The 21879-nt window shown below is 32.3% G+C and overlaps 1 protein-coding gene across 1 annotated transcript in view; it reads right to left on the bottom strand.

Moving 5' to 3' along the window:
* Window positions 1-3901: 3901 nt before the first annotated feature.
* The window catches only part of LOC110026167 (magnesium transporter MRS2-11, chloroplastic), a 37557-nt gene continuing 19579 nt past the window's right edge, over window positions 3902-21879 (bottom strand). The window contains exons 2-5 of the mRNA XM_020727015.1: window positions 17140-18096; window positions 16079-16149; window positions 5443-5602; window positions 3902-4408 (exon numbers count right to left, since the gene is read on the bottom strand). Of these exons, the coding sequence (XP_020582674.1) occupies window positions 17187-18096 (910 nt within the window). The 3' untranslated portion in view covers window positions 3902-4408; window positions 5443-5602; window positions 16079-16149; window positions 17140-17186. The remainder of the gene's footprint in view (window positions 4409-5442; window positions 5603-16078; window positions 16150-17139; window positions 18097-21879) is intronic.

The following is a 21879-nucleotide window of genomic DNA, read 5'->3' as shown; positions in this document are numbered from 1 at the left end:
ATGTATTACTTATGGGAATTTTATATTTTAAGTGACAATATATTCCATATTATTTTTTAGGTGGATCTTTTTTCTCTAATATTATTAAGAGATTTTATTTGCTTGCGCTTCATGTTATTGCCTATTATATTTGGAAAGAGAAAAATGATAAAATTTTAATAATTCTATTTCTTTTTTAAATAAATTGATTTTTAATATTCATGAGGGCATTAAGTGGAAAAGTAGATGGAGGTTTAAGGATAATATTCCTTTTTACATCTAAGATCTTTATTATTTGACTTAATTATATGGGTATCTTCTCTTATTCATTTTTATGTTGGTTTCTTTGTTTTAATTTTCTTCTTCAATTGGATATTTTGCTTTTAAATGTATTTTTCCTTTTTCTCTTCTGTTTGACTCATTAGTTATATTGGTTAACTTAGGTTCTACTCTGAGTTTTTGCTTTTACTTTGTTATTATCATATCTATCTTTGAGAGATTATATTGAGGTTGCTCTCATTAAATTTATTTTACTTCATTAAATTAGATGAATCTTTATGAACCATTTAATGAATGTTAAACCATTTATGATTTTTTTTTTTTTTTTTTTTTTTTTTTTTTTGGGATTTTTTCTTAGCTGTCTTTGTTTAGAGTGCTTTTAGTTTTGTTGTTTTCTCTGTGTTATATTTGTAAGTTATTGTAGATGTTTTGGAATTAATCTTCTTGTTAGATTTTTGATTTGTTGTTTTTTGCAGGCTTCATGATTATTGTTTTCTTTGAGATATTGTTATTCTTCTGATTGTTTTTAACTTTTTTATGGCTACTTTTTTGGTGATATTATCATTTTCTCAACATTTTTGACATTCATGCTTAGTGATGTTGTTGTTTGGTATTATTTTGTTTTGGTGTGGCTTTTTTTTAGTTATTTTATATGAGTCTAGTTGTACACGTTTATTGGTATTTTTTGTAGTTGTTATGTTTGGGTTCCTTTGGTCTCAAGTTGTAGTGGTTTTGTTTCTTTTTTTGGGTTGTCTTTTTCTCTTTTTTCTGTTTCCAATATTTTATTGATAATTGTGTACTGCTCCTGGTTTTTTGTTTTTTTTTTTTTGGTTATTTTTTGTTGAGCTATAAGGTACCATGTCCTTTCTCATAATGTTAATCGTTCTTTGAATTTTACCCTGGTTCGCTCAGCTATTTTGTTATAATATATTAAATTTGGATAGAATTATTTTTCAATCATTTAATTTAGTTTACACGTTCTATTTGACTTTTTTTGTGGCTACTTTCTCTCTTTTATCTTGTGTGTTTGGAGGGTCACTTTTTCTAATATTGTTAGGGTTGTAATATATGTTGTTCTTTTGGATGTCCTATGTTAAGGTAGCCTGAAGTCCGATGATTGTTTCATTTTACCATGATTTTTTCATTGAATTTGGATGGATGTTCTGGGTTTTGGATTTGAGTTTGGCTGAGCTCTCTTTAAGTTAGTTGAAAGCTTCACACAAACCATCAACAACAACACCTGAGAGCTCCTTTTTTTTTGGTTTTTTTTTATTTTTTTGGGCTTTGGTTTTGTTTGTTTTAGTTTTTTAGGATATCCAGATGCTGGTGTAAGTTGTTGCAGTTTTTTTTTTTTTTTTATGATCATCTTCAAAGATGTTGATTGATTTTCTGATTGTTTTTTTACATCAAGATTTTGTTGCTCTTTTGTTTGGCTATAGTCATTGTTTGTGATTGTCGTTCTTGTGTTGTTATTGTTTTAGAAGTCTTTTTGTTGTTATTATTTAGTAGTGTTGATGGTTTGTGTGTAGCTATATGTATGGTTCAGGTGTTCCTATTTTATTTTTTGTTGTCTTGAAATGTATTTTCTGTTTTAGATTATCTACTTTTGTATTGTCTTGTAACTTCTCTTCTTTAATAATAAAACTAGGAGTGGTCTTCATTTTTTCTACGAAAGAGAAAAACTATGTCTACAAACGACATGATTCGGTTGGGTTCAAATTCAATCAATTTGAGGTGAAATAGAGGCATTTACATACATAATGCTCAATTCCTATGTATTTACATAAATAATGCATAAACTTTATATATATATATATATGTATCACCTATTTCTTTCATATTACATCCAAAAATACTACTATTTTAACTTTAAAAAAAATAAAATGTCTTTTCATATGTATATAGATAAGACGATAAATATGCAAAAGTTAAAATTTAGGTGTCAAAAATATTAAAACATAAGAATTGAGGCTTATGTATTTACATCTTCCAATCAAATATAAGAGGGATGTTAGTCTTGTAAATATTAAAGGGGGTGATAGTCTTGTAAATAACAGAATTTGTATTAAACAGGTAAATGTCCCTTTAATTGCTTAAAGGAGAAATTTTTCCATACGGAGTGCGGACATAGCTTTGCATGCGAACTCTGAGTAATATGCCGCCACATGTGCTACACCTCGCCCATCTCAGAAACTTTGTCCGATGAACTGCTCCAATAACATCTGCGGTTCCACTTCAATAACCCATGTAGAACAATTCCAATAAATTCCCAATAATGCCGCAATAATCATTCAATAACACGACGCATAACGTCGCAGTCCCGCTTCAATAACCCCCGCAGAACAATTCTAATAACTGCTTCAATAACACTGTAATAACACTCCAATAACACCGCGTGGTAAACCGCTTCAATAACCTCTGTGGTTCAATTTCAATAACCCCAGCAGAACAACTACAATAAGTCCCCAATAACGCCGCAATAACCCTTCAATAATACCGTCCGAAGAACCGATCCAACAACGTCACAATCCCGGTTCAATAACCCTAAAGAACAATTCCAATAAATGCTTCAATAACGCCGCAATAAGCCATCAATAACACTGTGTCATGAACCACTCCAATTACTTCAGTAGTTTTACTTCAATAATCCTCGAAGAATAACTTCAATAATAACATCGCAATAACTTTTCAATAACACTTCATATTTAATAGAATGATAAAAAAGAATATAATGTTACCCTTTTATTCCTCTAATAAAATCAGACACCAGTCACATTATACATTGAAAGCCATTTGACATCACTTTTTTTTCTTCTATTTTTTAAAATGTGTTTAATTGATATAAATTATATGCTTTATGTTTTATTTTTTAAAAAATAAATCAACTTATTTTTAAAAATACTTAAAATAACCAAAATATAGTTTTTGTGTTTTTAAAAATAATTACCACAATCATATATATTTTGATTTGAATCAAAATATAAATATATAAAATAAATAAAATAATAATAAATAAAAAATAAAAAACAAAAATAATCCCAAAAAAACCAAGCATTTAATTTGCATACCAAGTTTTAGTCTAATACAATATATGATCTTTAGATTTTACAATAAGTCAACCTAAAGTAACATAAAACAGCAGAAACATACTGGCTTGGAGAAAAAGATCTCTACATATCATCGTTCCAGCATAAATAGCCAAATGGTTGGGATGGATTCAAATCTATTCAGGGCTGTTAATTTAGCTTGAAAAACGTTACTCGCTCGTAAATTGATTCAAATTTTGGCTCTGATTGAGATGAGATTGAAATAAACGAGCTAAACTATGAGCCAAAACTTTAGATCAAATTTTTTCAAGCCAAATCGTTAACATCCCTAGTAATGTTAGGGTTGTAAATTTAATGAATTTAGTATAACAATCGCTAATCGCTCGAAAATTGATCCAAATTTTAGCTCGGATCAAAATAAATGACTCGAGCTACAAGCCAAAATTTTGGATCAAATTTTTTCCATGTCGATTTTGAACTTGACTCCAACTCAGCTCGAAATCGGATCGTAAGTCTTAAATCTATTCTTAAGTTACATCAGAACCTAACAATAAAACAACTAGAACCAAATTAACGAAACAACGAGAACTTCCATGAATCATACTAAATTGAATAAAAAATAACAAATTGTTGTGACATAAATTAACAAGAATACTTAAGCACATGACTTCCAGTGTGTGTTAGCTTCATGCGTAGTGTACATTTTGGAGGTTATATAAGGGGTATAAAGAAGTTATATCCGCGTTATACCCCTTGTAACCTCTATGTAACCTTCTGTAACCTACAAATAGGTTCTTAATATATGAAAACAGAAGCGCGGAAATTATTTGTAGGTTACAGAAGGTTACATGGATGTTACAAAGGGGTATAACGCGGATATAACCCCCTTATACCCTCTGTATAACCTCCAAAACATACGCAATTTTTTTCCGACACAAAATTTCACTTTGCAGGTTTCACGCAGCAGTCAACATTTTCATAAAATGGAAGCTTTATTTTATCCATTTTGTAAGAGCCTCTTAAACTTCAATGTAAGCTGTATGAGTCTTTCTTTTTGTTTGGGAGGTTAAACAACAGGAAAGCATTCCCATTCCTAGGCTTCACTGCAACCACATGTTAAGTGTATTAGACATGTCACAGATACAGATATTCTAAAGATGATGTCAACGTATGAGAATTCTTATGTTCTTTCAGGTTTACCTATTAAAAAACTAACTAGGAATTATATACATACCACCCAATTCCTATGTATTTGCATATCTAACATTTAAATTTTACCTTCTTACATTTGTACCTCCCAAATATTTCGTATCATATCAAAAATACCATTGATTTAACTTTAAGAAGTGAAATATAACTTTAATGCTAGGTAAAGCGGTATATATGTAAGAATTTGAAGTTTAAGTGTTAGATATCTAAATACATAGGAAATGAGTAGCATGCGTGTAAATATTCCAAACTAATTTTTATTTATGTGGAAGGTATATTCAGAAAATTTATTTTTTGTGATCAGATAGTCAACTAATGTTAAGGAAACGGCTATGAAATAATTTTCCATTTCAAACCATACAAAACAATCATTTTGCATGTAAACATTTTAGTCTACATCAAACATTATATTCTGCGTGATATTCTCAATAGAATCACAACCACTAATGGACTCTTAGCAGATTGACATCAGCTTCTAACAGAGAGCAATAAGCCAGGGTGGGTAATCCCCCTTAGATGAAGGATAATCAACCCTCTCATTCTTTAGCTCTTTTTATGCTTTTTCTTCATCATTTCAGCTTAAAAATAATGAAAAAAAATGCATAATCTCACTGTCAAATTGTTTGTTTTTTATTTGGGGTATTTATATACATACCACATAATTCTTATGTATTTACATATCTAACACCTAAACATGCATATGTAATGCACACCACTCAAATCTTTAACATCACAAAAAATTCCACCATCACTACCATTTTAAAAGTGAAATACGCCTTTTCATGCAAAGGTTTATAAAATCAAGGTGTTATAATTGTAAATATCAAACTTTGGGTGTTAAATTTGTAAATACAAAAGAACTGTGCTATGTATGTAAATTTTTCTTTTTATTTTTACCTAATGGTAACTTGCTTTACATTTTACTGACCTGCTCAGACTATTAAAGATGGAAGGTAGATCTCATGGCTTTGAATTCTCCATGCCTACGCTTTCACGCTGAGCTATATCAGAATTTTGTAGATCTCTGAAACATAAAATTTGAGCTTCAAAACTGCTGTTTGGTACATGTAAGACCCACTTTCTCTTAGCTGTGACACAGAAGGAAAGGGTGATGGTGGACTGAAATTCCTATAAAAAGACGATACTGATGATAATTTAAGAGAATTATAAATGTTGTGTGCAAGAAATCAAGGAAAGGAAGGATTGATCAGACGGCCTTCGCCTTTTCTATCTCATGCACACAATCAGTTAAGTAGAGGAGAGAAGCATGTGAAGCCATAGCCAAGAACATCCACAGACAGCACAAATAATAATATATAAAAGTGGCATCAGCATAGATTGAACTGTTTGTGGTAATCTTTAATGTTGTCAAATCTTCAGATTGTGGGCGAATGCACAAAGGTTGCTATATAAAGGACACCTAACACTACCAGCACGGAAAAGTGTGATAGTGCAAATCTTATGGGTAAGCATGGCAACACAAGTCCTACAAGAGAAGGCTACAGCATAAGCATTATAAGCCAGGGCCACAATGGAAGTCTTACGGGCGAGCAATGCAAACATGATAGAGTATGTTAAGGAGTTCAAACTTAAGAATTAGAAAATCTCCTCAAATGAATGTGGAGCTATTATAATTTTTATGAGGATATTTTGACCTTTACTAAAATATTTTAAACTTCATATATCAAAGTTAAATCATATTGATTACACATGTGTACATATAAAATGTTTAAATAGGCATTTGAGAATTGAAAATAGGGGCATTTACATGCATACCAGACAATTATTATGTATCTTCATATCTAACACCCAAACTTTAATATTAACATTCATAGCACTCAAATTTTTAATATCACATCAAAAATACCACTTTTCCTGACTTTTTTTATAAGTCAAATGTTTCTTTTTATGCATAAGCTTATATCACTAAAGTTTTATAAATGTACATATCAAACTCTAGGTATGTAAATTCATAAAAAATATGTGATATGTATGTAAATTTCCATTATTTATATTGGCTTGTAGAAGATTGAAACCAAAGTAAGTTGAAAATCTTAAGAGAGCTACGCAATACAGCATTATAAGATTATTAGTGAAAAGAATGAATGTTGAATATAGCAAAAAAAAAGAAAACAATCATTCAATCAAAAGCTTCAAAATATTGAGTTAAGACAATGAGGCATGTCCATTTATAAAAATAAGCTTTGGAGATGGCAATAATCAAAATTGATTAATGTTTCTCAACCCTTTGCTCTTATACAGGTTTAAGTTTTTAAGCATTAATTTCATCTATTAATTTCATACAGGTCTTGCAGTTGACTTGAATTGGGCCTACTTGTAATGGCTTTTATGCAGTTATATTTTTTTCTATTAATATTGTTATCGATGAGTTAGAGGCTTAAAGCAACTCACCAAATATTATGTTTTTGAAGGTTGGGTGCATACCAAAAAAGTCCCTCCAAACTTTAGTTGAGTGTTACTTCTACTAGAGTAGGCTCCAAAGCCTTCGCTTTAGCATTCTCACTAGAATCTGATAATAAAGTTTTGCCCTGCACTTGCTTAGTTTTACCAAGTCACGGGGGTCTTTATACGTCTGTTGGCACCTATAAGTTGAGTAAGGAATTACCTCTTGAAATTATGTGAATGAGGCATGCTTCCCAAAGGGAGGCGAGGAAACAATTTTTAATTGAGAATACTTGAGCATAGTAATCTACTACTATTAACAAATTATTCCATGAAATGAGAGACATATTTCCTAAGAACCAACAAACAACAATTGCAGCAACTATGTCCTGTGCTTCACATTTTTTGTTACATTTTTCTCGTTTATATTACTATAGTGTTTGAGTTTATGATAAAACGTATTATGACTTATTATTGTTACTGTTTCCTCAGTTTATTATGTGAGATATATATATTTTTTTTATTGAACAAGATTAGTAAAATTTTTAACATATATACATGTAGTTTTTGTCATGCTAATGGATGTCCCATTGAGATGTTTTATTATAGCTAGCATTTACAAAAGTTTATTTGTTATTGCTTAGACATCCACGCATGAAATCTAATGTAATATTATATTTTTTTGTCTAGTTATTTACAATGTCAAATTTTGAACATTCTCAATCTGCATCAACTAGTGAACAATTATCTGTTGCAATACAAGAAGGATTTGATAGTTTTCATAATGTGTCTAAATCTGTTGAAGTGACAGTAGGAATTATCAGTACTAAAATGCAAGCTAAGAAATACATGAAGAGAAAAACAATTGTTTGGGTGTTAAGTCAAATTCCAATGGAGTTGAAGTATCAATTGTTCAATGCTTTTGGGGCGAAAAACCTCAAATTAAAGTCAAACACAACCTCACAACTTTTTAGACACATTAAGAAATGTGCTAAGATAAAAGCAAAGAGTCAACAGCTTGTTGACTTATCAAATAAGAGACAGAAGATGTTGAACTTCTTGTCTTTTAAAGCTGACACTGAATCGGACATTGCTATTTTCTATAATCCTAAAAATTATGATCAACAACTCATAAGAAAGGTGATTGCAAAAATAATAATTGTACATGAATATTCATTTATGATGGTTGAACATACTTGGTTCAATATATTGTTAAAAATGTTAAATCTTAACTTTGAAAATGTTTCAAGGAACACCATAAAAAATGATTGTATGAAATTTATAAGTGTGAGAAAGAAAAACTTAAATCTAATCTTAAAAAAATTCACATGGTGTCATTAACTACATATTGTTGAACCTCTAATCAGACTAGAGGATATATGTGTTTATTTGTCCATTATATCGACGAAACATGAAAGTTAAAAAAGATTATTATCAATTTTATTGAGTTAGAGCCCTACATACGACACTTACATATGTGATGCTATTTGTGAGTGTTTGTTGGAGTGGAAGCTCCAGAACAAAATATTCACAACTACTTTATATAATGCAAATAATATTGATGTGGCAGCTAGTTCCTTAAAAGTAAAATTTCAATCACGAGAGAAGCTGCACTTTGTGGCTTTTTTTTATGAGTGATTATTATTGTAACTTTGAACTTTAGTACTATTTTTTTTATTTATGTGGTTATGTTATTTGTGTTGCTAACTTGTTATTATTTTCGTATTCAACAAGAGATAAATTTAAACTTTAAATTTTGAAGTTGGTATTCATAATAAAGTTAAGTAACCCTTTGAATTAATTCTTATTATGTCAATTATACTGATTTATTCAGATACTTCTTGATTATTCCCATTTGGCGGATATTTATGTTAGGGCAATGATGATTTCTAACATTTTCATTAAAATTCAACCATACTTATAAATGTTTGATGAAAAAATATTTATAATATTTGGAAGAGATTTAATATACTTTCGTCAGGTAAGTTGTGAGCTCAATTTCATTTTTCATTTACTTATAATAGTTATTATTTCTTTTGTGCCTCTTTTTATATTGTATTTGTCTAGTTTTGACTGCTTTGGCTCTTTTGAGTCTTTGGCTATTGACTGTTAGTTGTTGGTTATTGTTGGTTGTTGGCTAATCAAATAATATTTCTTAAAATGTTCCGATAAGAGACCATCATGCAAAGGGTACAACACAATTCATTTATGTTCATTTTGAGAATAAAATTGACAGGAGTGGAGAACCAAACCATTCATTTATGTTCATTGTATGGTGTTAACAGCCAAAACAAAAAGAAATAAAATTAAGAACCAGACCTTTTAATGCAAAAATGACTTTTGAACCCCCAATAATAAAGCAAATCAACATTGTAAATGCATGTTTACTTAAGCTCAAATCTAGAAAAGCAGCAATATCTCTTTAGAAAACCTGAGTAAGCAAAAAAGATCATTCGATAAAGAAACCTTACCAAAAACGGCAAGATTAAACTCAACTAGCGACATAAATTCTCATAAAAATCAAAGAGCAAGCTTCTCGATAGAGTTGGAAGAGAAAAGCTACAGAATTGATTATCCCTGCAAGAGCAACTGTGGAAGGAGCCTTGCAAAAAGAGGAAGTTGTACAAAGAGAATTAGGGGAAAGGCATACTTGCATTACCAATAGGCTACAGAATTTATTCAAAAAATGACTTTTGTACCCCCATGAAACTGGCGAGTTGAGCCAACAGCCAATAAACAAATGAGCCAACAGCCAATAAACAAATGAACCAACAGGTATTACCCAATATCCAATAGCTAACAGCCAATAGCCAAAGGTCCAAAAGGGTCAAAACAGTCAAAACTAGACAAATACAATAACAAAAGAAGCACAAAAGAAAAAATAACAATAATAAGTAAATGAAAAATGAAATTGAGCTCACAACTTACCTGACGAAAGTACATTAAAATCTCTTCCACTTACCATAAATATTTTTCATCAAACATTTATAAATATGATTGAATTTTAATGAAAATGTTGGAAATCATCATTGCTCAAACATAAATACCCCCCCAAAAAGGAATGAACAATAAGTATCTGATTAAATCAGCATATCTGACATAATAAGAATTAATCTAACAGGTTGTTTAACTTTATTATGAATATCAACTTTAAAATTTAAAATTTAAATGTATCCCTTGTTGAATACGAAAATAATAGCAAGTTATCAATATAAATAACATAACCATATAAATCAAAAAAAATAGTGTATAAAATTCAAAGTTACAATAATAACGTAAATTCTTAACTAACTATGAAAGGTTTTATAAAGAGTAGACTTGGCTATGTTGGCTTCATATGTCTGGTAGGCGAATATTAAGTTTTTTTTTCAAGTATCTCTTGCCGAAAAGAATTAATGAAAATAAATATTAATATTAAGTATTAATAATAAACAATAACTATAAAATGACATTTTTCTTGAGTAGATCGAATCCAACTTTATGCACAAATTAATGCATTAACGATTATAGTGGATAAATTGCTTCTGTAATTATCTGACACCCTGCCTCCAGCACTAAAAGCAGATTCTGAGGCAATTGTGGTTATAGGTATTGATAAAATATTTTGAGTCATAATTGAGAGTCGGGCATACTTTAATGTATTCATCTTCCATCAATCAAGCATATCAAAAATCTCACTCGTGCATACAAATAATTCATCCTCAAGACATTTACAAATTAGGTTTCGATGGTTCCACAGATCCAGAAGCTAGAAAAAAATCTTGAAACTCAAACATAGCGTCAAAATGACTTGAGGAAATCATAAGATCAACTGCAAATGAAGATCTCTCATTTGTAACATTGCATGTACAAATAGAAGATATGCAATCAATAACTTAATCTGCATTTATTTTCCACAAGATATCTTGAACTAATTTATGATTTTATTCAACCTCATCATCTGAAAATATCTTCTGGAATATGTAGCTAATAAATTTGGAATTCAATATTGGGTCTAAAATTATTGCAATATGCATTAGAAGATTACATTCCCCAAAAATTTGTTGAATTTAATTTGCATACTCATAGCTATATTTCTCAAATAATCATATTCTGATAATGATTCTTCTATCACAATCTACTCAACATACATTACTACAAGTAAAAATATATTTTAAATAGGATATAGAGTGACATAGATCATCTTCATAACATTATCGAAAACTGAAAGAATTTTTTTGATTTTCTCATATTTCACCCACTCTGAATTAACCGAAAATCATTTGTAGTTACTATTTATAATTGTATAGTGATAAAAAATATTACGATAAATAAATGTGGACTCCAACATATTGAAAGTTGAGTTCCATCTAGTAGAAAAATTAATAGATAATGACCTTATAATTGTAACACCTAATTGTTTTCATTTCTACAAATTTATGCATTCTCGCAGGGGATTTTTTCAAATATTCCAATGACTCTCTGATGTTTTGAATAATTTCATGAGTCACTTTTAGCCCATCTTAGATCATTATATTAAGGATATGTGCTCAGCATTTCACATGAAACAAAAAGATCACGAAAGAGCAATTTTTCTCGTGATTGAAAATTTGCTTTTAAGAAACTAGTTGTCACATCATTATTACTTACATTATCTAAAGTAATTGTGAAGATTTTGTCCTAAAATTTTCACTTCAAAAAATACTCACAAATAGCATCACATATGTAAATGTTCATATGTGAAAGCCCTAACTCAATAAAATTGACAAAAACCTTCTTTAACTTCCATTTTTCATCGATATAATGAGTCGCTAAGCACATATATCATATAGTTTAATTAGATATCCAACAATTTGTAGTTAATGACACTGTAAACATCTTTAAGGCGAGATTTAAGTTTTTCTTTCTCACACTCATAAACTTTTATACGATCATTTTTTATGGTACTCCTTGAAACATTTTAAAAGTTAGAATTAAGCATTTTCAACAATATATTGGATCAAAAATGTTTAACCATCATGAATGGATACTTATATACAATTATCATCTTTGCAATCACATCTCTTATAAGTTGTTGATCATAATTTTCATGATCATAGAAAATAGAAATGTTTGATTCAATATCACCTTCAAAAGGCAAGAAATTCAACATTTTATGTCTTTTATCTGATAAGTCGACTAGTTGTCAATACTTGGTTTTTATCTTAGCACATTCCTCAACATGCCTAAGAAGCTGTGAGGTTGTGTCTAACTTTTGTTTGAAGTTTTTTGCCCACAGCAAATACATTGAACAAATGATACTTCAATCCTCTTGAAATTTGTTTTAATATCTCCAAAATACTTTGAAAGAGTTAATTTTCTCTTCCTGTCTTTCTTAGCTTGTATTTCAGTACTAGTCCTTCCAACTGTCACTTCAACTGATTGAAGCACATTATGAGAACTATCAATTTCTTTTTGTATTGCAATTGACTATTGTTTGCTAGTTGATGCAGATTGAGAATGTTCAAAATTCGACATTGTAAATAACAATACATAAAATATAATATCACATGAGATTTCATGCATAGATGTGTAAGCAACAACAAATAAATTTACGTAAATGCTAACTATAATAAAACATCTCAATGAGACAAATCCACTAGCATGACAAAAATTAAATGTATATTTCAAAATTTTTAATAATTTTGTTCAATAACAAGAAAATTTGGATCTCACATAAATAGCTGAGAAAGCAGTAGCAAAAGTAAGTCATAATAAGTTTTATCATAAACTCAAACACTATAGTCATTTAACTGAAGAAGAAGTAACAAAAAGGCGAAGCACAGAACAGATTTGTTACAATTGTTGTTTGCTGGTTCTAAGTAAATAAATCTCTCATTTCATGAAACAATTTGTTAACAATTGTAGATTACTATGCTCAAGTATTTCCAGTTAACAATTGCTTCCTCACCTCTCTTTGGGAAGCATTCCTCGTTCGCATAATTTCAAAAGGCAATTCATCACACAATTTACAAGTGCCAAAAAGATCTATAAAGAACCCCTGTGACCTGTTAAAACTAAGTAAGTGCAGGGCAAAATTTCATTATCAGATTCTAGTGAGAATGCTAAAGAGAAGGTCTTGGAGCCTACTATAGTAGAAGCGGCACTCAACTAAAGTTTGGAGGGACTTTTTTGGTATACACTCAACCTACAAAAACATAATATCTTGGTTGAGTTGTTGTAAGTTTCTAACTCATCGATAACCATATAAATAGGAAAAAAAAATTATAACTGCATAAAAGCCACTACAAGTAGGTCTAATTCAAGTCAACTGCAAGACTTATATGAAATTAATAGATGAAATTAATGTTTAAAAGCTTAAACCTGTATAATAGCAAAGGGTTGAAAAACATTGATCAATTTTGATTAATGTCAGCTCCAAAGATTATTTTTATAAATAGACATGCATCTTTGCCTAAGCTCAATACTTTGAAACTTTTAATTAAATGATTGTTTTAGTTTTTTGTTATATTCAACAATCATTCTTTTCACTAGTAACCTTATAATGTTGTATAGCGTAGACCACTTAAGATTTTCAACTTACTTTGGTTTCAACCTTCTACAACCCAATACAAATAATGAAGATTTACATACCTACCACAATTCTTATGGATTTACATATCTAACACCTAGATTTTAATATTTACATTTATAAAACCTTAGTGCTATAAGCTTATGCAGAAAAAGAAGCATTTGACTTATAAAAAAGGTTAGAAAAAGTGGTGTTTTTTATGTGATGTTAAAAATTTGAGTGCTATGAATGTTAATATTAAAGTTTGGGTTTTAGATATGTAAATACCCCTATTTTCAATTCTCGAATGTCAATTTAAACATTTTATATGTACATGCCATGAGTAATCAATATGATTTTTCGTTGATATATGAAGTTTGAAATATTTTAGTGAAGCTATTCTAAATGAACTGAAAACAGCCTTATCATAAGCATCTTGTATTGATTTTTTTTTTATGGAAGATTTACATACAAAGATACACAATAGTTGAATCACAACACAAAAGCTTAAACTTATATGAAATTAATGTTTAAACTTGTGTGAATCATAACACAAATACACAATAGTCGAAGCACAGCTCACAACAAAATCATAATACATAACTCATCCATAAAAAAATTAGATCTAGAGACAATATGCGATATTTCACTCCCAAAAACTTCAAAAATTAGGTTTCGCTTAAAAAAAAGAAATAAATCTAAAATAAATATAAAAAAATTTAAGCTAAAAGAAAAACCTCAAGATAAATATGAAATATTAAAGAAAAGATATCCAAGATGACGCCAAGTCGCCGAAAGCAAAGAAACTTTATCAAAGACAAATAGAAAAAGGATTAGAGAACGAACACAAACGACAAACCCTAAGCTCTCGTGGCCAAAGCTTTTCGTGATTTTGAAAGAAGAAGGAGAAGAATCATAAGAATGGAGGCTGTCGAAACCTAAGCTTTCAAGAAGGAAAGGGGAGGCAGGTTGGGGTAAACGTTTATATTTCGAGCTCAAAAAGTGTGTTCATGTTCGGCTCGTTAGCTTAACGAGCCAAACACGAGCTGTTCACGGACAAAGAGTCATTTTAACTACCCTAATTATGTAGCTATAAGACAATAAGGGTTTGAGCAAGGTTTAAAAATTATTGTTTATATTAAAACATAATTTGAATATAATTTAATAATTGTTATTCTATTGTCTTAATCAATATTTTAATTGATTATAAATCTTTGTAGCCTTGTAGTCAATTAGATTTTTTTAAAATACTACTTAATATATATATATATATATATATATATAAACTTGATGAGCTTCTTAACGAGCAGAACACGAGCTGTTCGCGAACAACGAGCCGTTTTGACAGCCCTAGGGTAAACCGTGAAAGGGTTTAGGGTTTTAAGGTTTTTATTTTTTATATATATAATGTATAGTATATTAAAATATTATATTAATTATATAACCTGTATTATATAGATATATAATATTTATACAACTAATAATAATATATTATTATTAATAATTTATTATATATTATAATTTATACGATTAATTTTTTTTAAATATGATATTTTTTAAAGTATATAATTATTTTTAAAATACGATAAATTTTTATATATAATTATTTTAAATTATTTTATATTTCGAACAATAAAGATTCAAACACGATCGAACACATGACTGTTCGTGTTTGATTCGTTTATAAGTCAAACAAAAAAAAATTATTTGTGTTCGTCTCGTTTGCTTATCAAACAAATTGAACACGAACTCCCTGTCGAACCGAACACGAACTGTTTGAGAACAACGAGCTTTTTTGACAGCCTACTACTCATGGAGAGGGCAACATGGCAAGTAGGTCAGTTTAGATCAGCTCAAAACAAGCTAATTCAAGCTATTTTCACAAGTTTGGAGCCTATTAGAACCCAATTACATGATATACAGGCCCAATGTTATATGTTAGATCTATCATTACAGGAAATCAAGCAACAAAAATAATGTTAATATGTTGGATCTTAAATGATATTTTCTTTATTTTTTTAGCTTATTTAATCAAACTAAAAGTAAAATTTAGTATTAAATTAGTTCATATAAAGCGTTCAAAAGTAAGTGCCTCATTAAAATTTGTCCTTCATTAGAGAAGGGTTTGGATTTTTACAATCCTATTAGTTGTCCTTCGATTTTTTGACATCTCAAAAAGCAGGTTTAAGAAATCTCTCTTATTATTAATATAATTGCTCTACAAAACTAAAACCTAAGAAAAATTTCAACACGCGGCCACTCCATGAATATTAACATGGTTTCCCTCTTGAGGCAAATCATTCTAGCACTTATACAAAGGTACGAAAATTTGCGATCAAAATTTCAAGTAAAGGACTTGCTCTACAAAACTACAACCTGAGAAAAATTTCAACACACGGCCACTCCATGAATATTAACATGGTTTCCCTCTTGAGGCAAATCATTCTAGCACTTATACAGAGGTATGAAACTTTGCAATCAAAATTTTAAGCAAAGGATTTCATGAAGGTGGTACTTTACCAAATGAACTAATTTATAAAGATGTTCTCAAAGAAATGCATAATGATGCAATGCAAGGAATTTGTGGTGAAGCTGCAAAATAGACATAGATAAGGTGTAGATTAAATCATACCCAAAGAGGAAGCAATTGAGTCGTAGAAGAGGGTGAAAAAAACAACCACAGAGCAGGAGACAAAGTTGTACCTGAGTGGCAAGTAAAAGAGTTAGCAATATAAAATTGAAGAGGCGGTGCTAGCAATGAACTCGGATAAAAAGTGGGCAATAGAACCTATTTTTTTATGTAATTGTCACTTGTACAAAACATGCATACATTTAATTTTTACATTTAAATTTTAAATCTTGAAACATGGAACCAGATGGTTTATCAAGATTTAGAAAGATTTAAAAAATATCATGCCATAAAATGTTGAAAATCTAAGACCCTTAAAATATTCTAAATTCAAATTTCAAAGATTTTAAACATTGAATCAGAAGGGGGTCAAATTGGCCCCATGCTATCTAAAAGCTTAAGCCTATAGATGAGATTTAGCCGCTTGATATTTCAGCATCAACTTGTTTTTCATATATTCAATCAAAAGGAATAGAATTCATTGGATCCTAATTGTTTTAATGGTTTGGATCCTCTACATTTACTGCAAAACTTATAGAGATGCACTTCACTAATCTTAGTTGAATGGTTGGGATTGAATCTAAGTTTAGATGTTAAATGTCAATACGTAGTTGAGTAATATGCAGGCATTTACACACATACCACTCAATACCTATGTATTTATATGTCTAACATCTAAACTTTGTTTTTCTACATCTATACCACCTAAATCTTTCATATCACATCAAAAAGACTACTATTTTAACTTTAAAAAAGTGAATTTTTATGCATAGGTAAGGTGATGTATGCGTAAAAAAATGGAACTTTAGGTGTTAAACAAGTAAATACCTAGAAATTGATAGGTATGAAAGTAGATCTTCCTTAAATCAATTTGAGAACAGACATCTAAAGTGAATGTGACAGCTTAAATGGTGAATTACACATCTATAATTCTCATTATAACTGCAGACAATTGGAAATATTGACTTGAATACTTGTTGCCAAACAGCCCCTTAAAACATCAAGCAAAGTGCACTTCACCCATTCATGCCTTGCCTACAAGAAGGTAAGGTAAGATAGCATACCAGGGAATAAAAACATTCAAAAGCAGCACGCTTCTTTCCAGCCATAGCTATAAAATCTTCCTCGCTCTCAAATAGTAATACATGATAAAGAAGGCTGCCACGGCACCGACCAAAATCCCTGCCGTCGTCAGCCAAAAGGCGAAGATATGCTCCTCCAGGTACGACTTCAAATTCATCCCAAAAATGCCTGCCACGAGTGCACCGACAGCCACGCAGAACGTCCCCACCTGGAGCAACAGCTCCACCCTGCTCACCTCCAAGCTCCTCGAGCTCAAACTAACTGCCATCGAATCATCCATCTCCCTTGCGGAATCCAGCAACCGCTCCGCCTGGCCATGACATGACTCGCATCGCTGGAGATAGTTCTCGAGCAGTACCTCAATCTCCTCTTCCTCCTCCTCAGCCACCTGCCTCTCCGCCGCCGCTTCGCACTCGATCCTAGCGTCATCTCCCCTGCGCAGCACGCATCCGGTCCGCCCCATGAGGCAGATGCGGCGGATCTCCTGCGGATCCTCTAGCAGATCGAGCAGCATCTGCTTGAGCGCGCCTGCTCGGGATCCGAGCTCGACGAGGGTCTGTTTGCTGAGGCGAAGCTCCTCGAGGACGTCCGCAGTGAGTCGGTTGGGCAACAGGTCGAGCAGCTGGGCAACGCGAGGCTTCACGGCAATGAGGCTGTGCTCGAGACGCTGGATCCGGGAGATCAGGGCGGCTTCGATGACCTCGAGCTCGAAGGGCATGGCGGCGCCTGACAGGCGAGGGAGTAAGAAGCGAAGGAAGGCGGATGCGCCTCGACGGTAGTGGTCGAATAGGAAGACGCGATCAGGCATGGCGATGGCACGGAGGGAGCCGAAGTTGAGGAGAAGAGCATGGTCGCGGACGAGTAGGGATGGGGAAGAGTTAATGAGAAAGAGAGAGGGATCCACGCTGCGTAGGTCTCGGAGGCGGAGGCCGCTCCATTTGAGGAGGGATTTGAGAAGCTGCCGGCGGCTGACTGATTTGGGCGAGGTTGAGCCATCTGGGAGGACTTCGAGAACTTGGTAGACCTGCTCGCGGACTCCGATGGATAGAGGAGCGGTTGAGGCGGCGGAATCGACGAGGTTAGAGTGTGGAGGGGGGAGGAGAGAAGTGGTGGTGGGTTTGGAAGAGGAAGTAAAGAGAAAACGGGGTAGAGGAATTAGGAGGAGTGAAGAGGGAACGAAAGCTGCCATTGGGGTCGCAGGGAGGAAGCGGAAGTGGCGTCAAGAGATTTAGATGGAGCGGACTAGGGTCGCCGACGAGAGGGGTAGAGGAGATGAGGCGGTCGGCATTGGAAGAGTAGATGACTGAGTGGTGATTGCTGTGTCACGCAGCGGCACGGCCTATCGTGGCTTAGATCAATTGCCTTATGAGAGAATATTATTTAGAGAGTGAATTAAGTGTCATGTTGTAATTCTTTTTAGATACGCTGAATTCAAAACTCTCTGGAGGTAGAGAAATTATTCTATACGAACATTACATATAGAGATGTATTTGGTGTCTGATTTGAATCGCTCATCAAAATAAGTTATATTTCAAATCGGTGGGCCCCTTTTTTTTTTTTTTGAAAAAAAAATTGATGGAGTGTGATGAACGGTGCAGATCGGACACTGCATGCAGGTGTCCGTATGGAATAATTCACCCAGGGAGACACACTTAAAAAATAGAGCTCATAAGTGAGAGAGAATAAAAAGAGCAATAACACAATATTGAACAGTAAATTTGTACATCATTTATTCATGATATGGACTCTTATTTAAAAGAATGGGAAGTTGTACAGTTAGATAATGTACCCTTAGTATATGTAGATACAACGGGAGTATTTTAATCTTTATATAAATATAGATAGGGGGAGGGGGCCCACGGACATCCAAAGAAAAGATGACAGACAACCGTTAGGCCAAGTGGCTACCAGGTCGGGTTGTCGTTAGGTCGTGGGGTCATTAAGCCATGCTTCTTGTTGAGGATTGGTGCCAACTGCTCTGGAATTGGATGGTGTATATCGCCTATTTGGTTTGTCCAGGGTGGAGGACGTTTGGATTCCTCTGCATGAGTCGAGTCACATATATTCTTTAGGAGTTGATCTATCGTCCCGATATGCTAGAGCCAGCCACGAGATATTTTTGAGCTTCGTGCAAACACATTTTTACTTAAAACATATAATATTTTCAATCTACTTTAAACCAAACAAAAATTTACATTCGTAGCACCCAATTCTTATGCATTTACATATCTTGCACCTAAACCTTTATTTTTACAGAAAAAATACCCTCCCTATGTATGAAAGGGTCGATTTTACACTAGAGAAGTGTAATTAGTGTTATTTTAATGTGATCAGAAAGAATTGGGTGCTTAGCCTATAAAAACGAAGGTTTAGGTCGGAGAAACATAAATGCATAAGAATTTGGTGCTACGTTTGTAAATTTCCCAACAAAAAATATAAAATTAAATATTTATTTTACAGTGAACCAAATAACTCGAAAGCATTTCAATTACATTGTAATCACAGAATTATGCAAACTATGTGCACTGTATTTCTGTTGAATCCAAATCTATATTCCGAATCATGCCCAAGGAAAAGAGCATGAAAGAAAGATGAGTGTTCCCAAGCTCTTTGGCCCCTATTACTCCACACAAAGTGAGATTACAAGTGAGGGAGGAAGGGGAGTGCGCTCGCTACGTAGGCGGTAAGAGAGAAAGCCTAGGGGTTATGGGCCTAGGACCTAAGACCCTTAACTCATGCTAAGATCCTTCTATTTATAGAGAGAATTAAGGGGGAAGATGGAGATTACATTTATGCTCTTGTTTATGGTGGATAGTAAGGGGTACTCCAATTATTTTCTTGTGTGGATCCATTGACCTAAAGCTTTCTTGTCGTTGAACTCATCGACGTTGAATAACCGACCCTAGTGGCGGACCGACAGATAGTGGTTGGCCAAGGTGACTAGTTGGTGGTGGCGACCGGCCCAAGTGAATGGTCAGTTGGGGGTTAGCCAACCAACTTGGCCGGCAAGCAGGCGTTGGCCGACCAAAGTGGCCGGTTGGTTAGTGTTTGGCCAGCCCAAGTTGTCGGTCCACTAGACTCCTTTTGGCCAATCCATGGTGGCTGGCTGGCTAAATGAAGATGGTGCCCGACATGTAAGTAGCTGTTGGCACGACTTCGGCGACGACAATCCCTCCGGCTCGACAAGGCGATATTTTCAGATCATACAATTTCATTTTCGACAAACCAGACAAACCAAACGGCCCCTGATTAGAAGTCTCCACCTCGAACACACCTCAAATACATATGGAATATACCCAAAATATACCCATCGTACGTACGGATTATCCACGTGTAATCTTTTTTCTTTATTAGGGCTAGTTAACAAAAAAAAATGATTTTTTATAACTATAAGAATTTTTATTATGTCACATCAAATTTCTTATGTCCACTTGAAAAAAAATTATTATCATGTTATTTAAAATGTGAAATACGATTTTCTTTGAGCATAAATAAAATGACATAAATGTAAAAAAAAAAAAATTTAAGAGTTAGATACGTAAATACATAGGAATGAGTGATATGAATGAATATTCATAAAATAATATAGTTATTATAGCCAAATCAATAGTTATAATAATAACTTAGAAGATGGGAAAATCAATAGTAAATAGATAATTTAATGCATTTATTAATATATAAATAATGTTATTATTTGCAAATTATATGCTCATAAGCTTAAGACAATAAATTAAGTATAACTAAAGGCTACAAACGAAATGAATTGAGCCAATCATGACATTGTTTGGGCGAATATTTTTTGCTAAAATTCAAGTACGATTATGATTATATATATATATATATATATCTCTTGCATTAATGATTAGGTCTTAATGAATAAATTAAAAAGTAATACTATCAAGGTTCTTGTTAGCTTTTTAAAGAGTTTTATTCTCTCTCTTAACGAGCTGAATTAGCAAACAATATTGTGTAGCCGAATATTGTTTGGTTTGGTTCAGATTGAAGAATCAAGCTATTCACTATATCGAATAGACAATTTGGTTGGACCATTTTTATTATCCCAATCAGCAAGCTATGCAGGACAACTCCTCTATAATGATCACCGTATAAGTGTCTAGCTTAACTGAACCAGTTTAAATGCCTGCTAAGAAGACCCGATTCGCCCCACAATACAAGATATGGCCCATTTGAGAATATCAACACACTCGAACGTTGAATTGGCTAACTTCAGTTTATGCAAAAGTCGAGCTGGCTAACAAGATCATTACTCCAATGATGTTATAGAAAATGTTTACTAAAATTTGGCATTGCCAAAGATGATATTAATTATAATGGCAATGCTAGAAGAAGACAGAAAATGAAAAAATCAAATATTTTTGGGATATGTGCCTGATGAGTGATTATTTTATAATGCATAATAGAATCTTTTGTAAAAAAGAGGAGAGAAGAGTATTACAAGGACCATCTTCATGGAATAGAAATTAGAGAAACACTACATTTTCATCATTTTAATCCCACTCTCTTGGCTCATAACTCTTTTTCCTCAACTCTTTCTTGGTGGTGAGTGTGAATCATACCATAAACAATAATTGGAGTTACACAAGAAGCAAAAATAAATAATATGCTACAAAAGGAACAAATCAAGTAACATGAAAATCTCAAATAACATTGTTAACAAAGTGGAATAGACATGAACTCTTTTAATATTGTTTATTTTGGTC

The sequence above is a fragment of the Phalaenopsis equestris genome, unplaced genomic scaffold (genome assembly GCF_001263595.1).
Source record: "Phalaenopsis equestris unplaced genomic scaffold, ASM126359v1 Scaffold000353, whole genome shotgun sequence".
Classification (NCBI taxonomy): domain Eukaryota; kingdom Viridiplantae; phylum Streptophyta; class Magnoliopsida; order Asparagales; family Orchidaceae; genus Phalaenopsis; species Phalaenopsis equestris.
This window is presented reverse-complemented; position numbering and strand designations above follow the sequence as displayed.